The 6,509-nt window shown below is 39.6% G+C and overlaps 1 protein-coding gene across 1 annotated transcript; it reads left to right on the forward strand.

Annotated features, from left to right (window-relative positions):
* Positions 1–616: 616 nt before the first annotated feature.
* LOC148999375 (U-box domain-containing protein 35-like) lies at positions 617–5,159 on the forward strand. The gene is made up of 10 exons (XM_089141192.1): positions 617–800; positions 1,055–1,176; positions 1,301–1,422; positions 1,511–1,780; positions 2,579–2,873; positions 2,976–3,077; positions 3,164–3,592; positions 4,026–4,772; positions 4,958–5,051; positions 5,146–5,159. Exons 1-10 carry the CDS (start codon positions 617–619, stop codon positions 5,157–5,159), a joined length of 2,379 nt encoding a protein of 792 aa, XP_088997318.1.
* Positions 5,160–6,509: the final 1,350 nt, after the last annotated feature.

The raw sequence follows: 6,509 nt of genomic DNA on the forward strand, positions 1-6,509 counted from the left end.
CCATGTATGTTCGGAGTGTCAAATTCAAATTTGTGTATTTCATCACAAAAAGTTAACCGATCCAAGTAGATTATCAAACAAACAATAAAATTTGATCGAATGAATTTAAAAGCGTTTTTAAGATTTGACTTGTTTTGAAAAGACAACGAAATACTAATCATGAGACTAAGACAGATGAAAGAAGGAGCGAGGAAGAAGGAGAGAAGAGGAATGACGATCACTCACTTTCTCTTAGGAAGAAGAGAGGAAGACATGACAAAAGGGGAGCCTTGGATTTCCAGCAGCTTTGGTGGTTCTATAAGGCAACATTTCCGTATTTGGATATTTCCTTACAGGAGAAAGGAAAAATACCTACAAAATAGTAAGAAGCGGTTTGGGTTGTTTCTAACCTATATTTTATTTTATTCTTTCTTTTTTCTTTGAATCTTTCAAGGAGTTCTCTTGGGCCTTCACAACTAATGGTTTAGAGAAAATCAGGAAGCTTTTATTGGTGGTTTCATTGTATCTGTAGATAAGAGAAGAGAAGAAAAAACAATTCTTTCGGATTTTTCTGCTTTTCAATTCAGATTTACAGACTGAACAGGAGAGGAGAGGAGAGGAGAGGAGATAGAGATAGATGTGGCTCCCTAAGGGAAATTCAGAAAGGAAAGAAGAAGGAAATGGTTTGGTTGCAGTTGCAATTGACAAGGACAAAGCAAGCCCAGGTGCATTGAAATGGGCTGTTGATCATCTTCTCACCAGGGGCCAAACTGTACATCTCATCCATGTTAACCAGAGGGTATCATCTATTCCTGGCCCATGTAACTCTCTCTCTCTCTCTCTCTTTCTCCCTCTGCTCCTGTTACTGAATTATTTTCTTTTTAGAACTCAGGTTCGACAAGACTAGCTCACGTACACTTTGACTACATCCTCATGGGAGTAGTTGTTACATATAATTTAAATATAAGTTCGAGAACAAAAATTTAGCCAAATCTTAATTTTCCAAGTTAACTCGGTGATAAAAAAATCCATGTTTCCATTTTATATATTTTTTCTTCTTTTTGTTACAATGCAGTGGGAAACTATGTGTCCATTTCTGATGTTAAAGACCATGTAATATCAGCATACAGAAGCCAACTTGAAGCTCAAAACAGGGAATTGTTCCTTCCCTTCCGTTGCTTTTGCACCAGAAAAGATGTGGGTATCAAAGATCTATTATTGTATTTTTCTTTATGGAATTCAGAATGTTTTCTCTACTGTTTTGTGCCTCTTCTATTTTTAAATAAATGTTCTTACAGTTTTATTTTTAAAAATACACAAGATACAATGCAATGATGTTATAATAGAAGATATGGATGTTGCAAAAGCCATTATCGAGTATGTCTCCAATTCTGCAATTGAGAACTTGGTTGTTGGTGCCTCAACAAGGAATGCGTTCCTCAAGTAATATTCGCTACTCACAGATGAACTACAATTGCTATTCTTGTTCATTATAGAGTTAAAGTTTTACCATGAAAACCTTTGATCACAGAAGATTCAAGAGTACAGACATTCCAGGAAGTATATCAAAAGCAGCACCAGATTTCTGCACTGTGTATGTAATCTCAAAAGGCAAGATCTCGTCTGTTCGATCTGCTTCCCGTCCAGCACCAATTGTCTCCTCTCTAAGGAACCAAATGCAAATGCCGCACCAAGCCATCCTCGATCAATCGGAGGCACATGTCGCTCAGACTGCTTCAAAAGGAGCTGTGATGAAATCTTTTGATCCTCCTCCCATGCAGGATGAAGTAGATTACATCAGGTATGTTAGTGCATTTAAGGTTGTAGAGTCTATGCAAAAAGGGTTTGGCTACAATTTTTTTCTGCTGCTTGCTACTTATCTAATGCACCAACCCTCTCTCTTTATTTGAGCTTGGGACTGGCAACAAAAACTGACAGAGTTAAATGATAAACTTTGAGAAAATTGATTGAGATGGCACGGCTATGTTTGATGGAGGCCATTAACTGCTCCTGTATGGAGAAGTAATTTAACCTCGATTGAAGGAATTAAAAGAATTAGGGGCAGATCTAGGATACCTGAGGAGAAGTGGTGAGAAAGGACATGCATAAGTTAGACCTTGTATTTAGTATGGCCTCAAATTGAGCTAATTGGAATGCAAAGATTCATGTAGACACCTCCATTTAGTTGGGACAAAGGCTTGTTTTGTGCTCTTACCATATAAGTCTTTTTGCACTATTGTTTGGTGAGAAAGACTACAGGTGTCAACAACTATGGTTAGGTTGGAGACCGGAGTCTTGATCAACTCTAATGAGTTCCATGTGAGTCCCACCATTATTATGTGATGGAGAAGCTTCAAGAGAGCACGTTGTTCTCCCCTAACAAGAAGTTGATCCAAACTCTCTCCACCATTAACGGGGAGAGGTTTGTGCTCCCCTCACCTCTAGTGGATCCGTCTCATGATACATGGTTGAGACATATGAGGGGAGCACAGACTCTACATGTCAAAGGACAGATCCAAACTCGTTTAAGTTTTGCTATGATGTGAAAGAACCATGAATGGCTTTGATAGGACTGACTTGATTTCACCACTTGAACCAGGTCACCATTTACCAGAAGGGGTCCAACTGGAAAATCTTATGCAGATCTTCCAATTCCGGAAACTGATATATCATTTGTGAGCTCCGGTAGACCAAGCATAGATCGTATGTTCCCTTCTCTCTATGACCACCTCGACTCCGGTAGAACCCCACGTCTGTCAACAAGTTCAGATGAAAAACGAAGCTTTGAAGTATTACGACCAGGAAACAAGTCCGCAAATGATTTCCAGTATCAGGATTATTCAAATGTCTCACAGGATAGTGGATCATCATCATTTGGATCACCACAGAACATGGTAAAATACCCTAATTATAGTAATCTCCATGATTACAACCTTTCTTGTATATGGGTAAGATCAGATCTGTATAATTACAATAACGTTTCTTGAAACTAATAGGAAGATGTTGAAGCTGAGATGAGAAGGCTAAAGCTAGAGCTCAAGCAAACAATGGATATGTATAGTACAGCATGCAAAGAAGCACTCACAGCAAAACAGAAGGTACTAAGAAGCCACTCCTGATTTCTGCATTCAATGATTCATGTATAGTTATTTCTAAATTATGACTTGAGTGTGGTTCTGTATAGGCAAGAGACCTCCATCGTTGGAAAATGGAAGAGGAACAAAAATTTGAAGAGGCAAGGATGGCTGAGGAAGCTGCACTTCAAATTGCAGAGAGGGAGAAAGCTAAGTGTAGAGCAGCCATAGAGGCAGCTGAAGCATCACAAAGAATTGCAGAACTGGAAGCACAAAAGAGAGTGAATGCAGAGATGAAAGCCCTTAAGGAGTCAGAAGAGAAGAACAAGGTATTGGATGCTCTTGCACATAATGACATTAGGTACAGGAAATATACAATTGAGGAGATCGAAACAGCAACAGAATTTTTCACTGAATCTAGAAAGATTGGTGAAGGTGGTTATGGACCGGTATATAAGTGTTATTTAGATCATACACCAGTTGCAATTAAGGTTCTACGCCCAGATGCAGCACAAGGCCGGTCACAGTTCCAACAAGAGGTAATACAACAACATTTATCATGTAACGTTGTAGAATCCATGTGTAAGGGTTTGATTTGGTTTTTCCCAATGTCGGCTCCCGACCTGACAGACCAACCCTCCTCCTTTACTCAGACTTGATCCAGCATTAAACATTGGGAGAGTTACCCCCAACCCACCCACCCCTCTACCTGGAATTTTTTGAAATCTGCCCCCCCCCCCCCCCCTCCATTCCTCATTTTTTGAAATTTCCCTAAAAGATTCCTCTGGCCCTCTTTTCATGTGTGAAATACAAACACTTAGCCTTTTTCCATGTGTCATCATCATTCACCCCCACACCCCAGTGTTAAATCCTGGCTCGGCCCCTTGCAACGCATGCATCAATTTTTTCTTTTCTTTTCGAACAACTATTTAGGGTTTGTTAGTCACATTTGCCCTCTAATATTGCTTGCAGGTTGAAGTACTAAGCTGCATACGCCATCCGAACATGGTTCTCCTCCTGGGTGCTTGCCCAGAGTATGGGTGCTTAGTCTATGAATACATGGCCAATGGGAGCCTAGAAGATTGTCTCTTCCGAAGAGGAAACACCCCAGCTCTTTCATGGCAACTCAGGTTTCGAATAGCAGCAGAGATTGGTACTGGCTTGCTCTTCCTCCACCAAACCAAGCCAGAACCACTAGTGCACCGTGATCTAAAGCCCGGTAACATCTTACTTGATCGCAATTATGTTAGCAAGATAAGTGATGTTGGCCTGGCGAGGCTTGTCCCTCCTTCTGTATCGGATACTGTAACACAGTACAGGATGACATCAACAGCTGGAACTTTCTGTTATATAGATCCTGAGTACCAGCAAACAGGCATGCTTGGCATAAAATCAGATGTCTACTCCCTTGGTATAATGCTGCTACAAATAATAACAGCCAAGCCTCCAATGGGTTTGACACACTATGTTCAAAGATCTATTGAGAAGGAAACATTTGCTGAGATGCTGGACCCTGAAGTGCCTGACTGGCCAATAGAAGAAGCTCTATGCTTTGCTAAGCTAGCATTGGGGTGTGCAGAGTTAAGACGGAAAGACCGGCCGGATCTCGGCAAGGTTGTCTTGCCAGAACTCAATAGACTTAGAGAACTTGCTGAGGATAACATGCCAATGATACAAGGAAATACTTCACCCACACACAGCCAAACCTCAACGGGCCAAGTAAGTTGAAACCTATACTGTTGATTAGACTAAGCTTTGAATCAGATTCAAAAGTATCCCAGAACATCAAAACATATGAAAATATTATTTCTGCCGAACAAAAATTTCTTGTTGAACTGCAAAATCCTTTTCAGATGGATTATACATCTTGAAGACCGTAGAAGTTATTGAGATATTTTTTGCAGGAAGTGATGAGTGACCCTAATATACATGGCCACTCTGGATATGATAGCTCAAGGAGTCGATCAAGTGGATCATCCTTGCCTGGAAGACGATCAAGTATGAACTGAGACGAATTGGAAAAGAAAAATGAAACTAGAGATTTGATTGTTTTACGTTTACTGGAAGCTCACCTTACTTTTCTGAATCACAGATCCAGAGATGTGAAATCAAAAGGGACTTGGACAGGACAAGCTTTTCCCACCAATTTTGGTGTAGGAAAATGGAGTTTTCAAGTGGAAAAACATATCCTCAGCATACATGTACAAATTGAAAGGCTGGTCTAGTTAGATACAACACTTTTAGGTCTCTTATAGACAAATAAGGTGGGTATGCTCTATAAGGCTCTACAGGTGCATATCATCTTGTCCATTGACACCCATGAAATGGGTTTCAGATATTTGGTGGATTTTTCAAATTTTTGATGTGAAAAGCAAATGGAAACTAGAGCCTTTAGGAGCCAATGTCTCTGCTGACCTTAAATGTTTGTTTCATGTAAAGAAGTTAGTTTATTGCTTCTGCTCTAGGTCAATATGCCTCTGCTGATCTAAATGTTGTTTGATTCATGTAAAGGATTTGTTTATTGGTTATGATCTTGGCCAAAGCCTACTGACTTAAATGTTTGTTTCATGTAAAGGAGCTTGTTTATTGGTTCTGGTCTAAGACAAAGTCTCTGTTGACCTAAATGATTGTCCCGAATTGTTAAAACCTTCAGAGTTTTTTTTCCTAGCACTTTGCTTCCATATTGTTAAGAAAAATGGAGTATAACACAAGCAAACAAGACAAGATTTAACATCGTTCACTCGAAGCTTGTGAAAGAATTTGAAGAACATAAGTACAGCCTGTCCAACTCTTCTCTACCCACTCTAGTCTCTACACTTCTCAGAGACTATAAATAGTTATGTTAGCTCCCAAAAAAAACCCAACCATTGTGAACCAGGTTTAAAGATGAGCTGGATCAATTAAATAAATGGATTAAGGAAATTGATTCAGCGTTAGCCCAGGACGAGATCAATTTTGACCATGCTGGCCGAAACCTAAGAAGGACGAGGCAATTGCTGAAGTTAATGGTGGTTGCACACTTCCAATATTCTGATTTCTTCTTCAAATTTTTTGGAATTTGTTCTCAGTTTAAGGTGGTTATGGATGAGTAGTTATGTTTTCTCTGTAAGTACTTGGTGTAATGCATTTGTAAACAGTAAGAATCAACATGACAACAACATTGCACTTTTCTTTTTATCTTTAGAATAGTTTTTCTTCTTTTTCCTCAGCCGTAACAATAGTGTAAGATGTTATTCCCAGATTGACACTGAGAGGGGGGTGAATCAGTGTCTTCAAAAATTCACTTCAATATGAAGTTTCTTTAATCTCGAAACAAGATTAATTAGAACATTCTCGTAGCTATCAACTGCACAAGGACACGTCCACCACACACCACAATGTGGCTGGATCTACCAGACAGTGTACCACCACTCTGCAATCAAGGCACTCCAATATGTGCAACAAAGAAAAATAAAC

Source organism: Hakea prostrata, unplaced genomic scaffold, assembly GCF_041222555.1.
Source record: "Hakea prostrata isolate BN-2017 unplaced genomic scaffold, UWA_Hpros_2 contig_12, whole genome shotgun sequence".
Lineage (NCBI taxonomy): Eukaryota > Viridiplantae > Streptophyta > Magnoliopsida > Proteales > Proteaceae > Hakea > Hakea prostrata.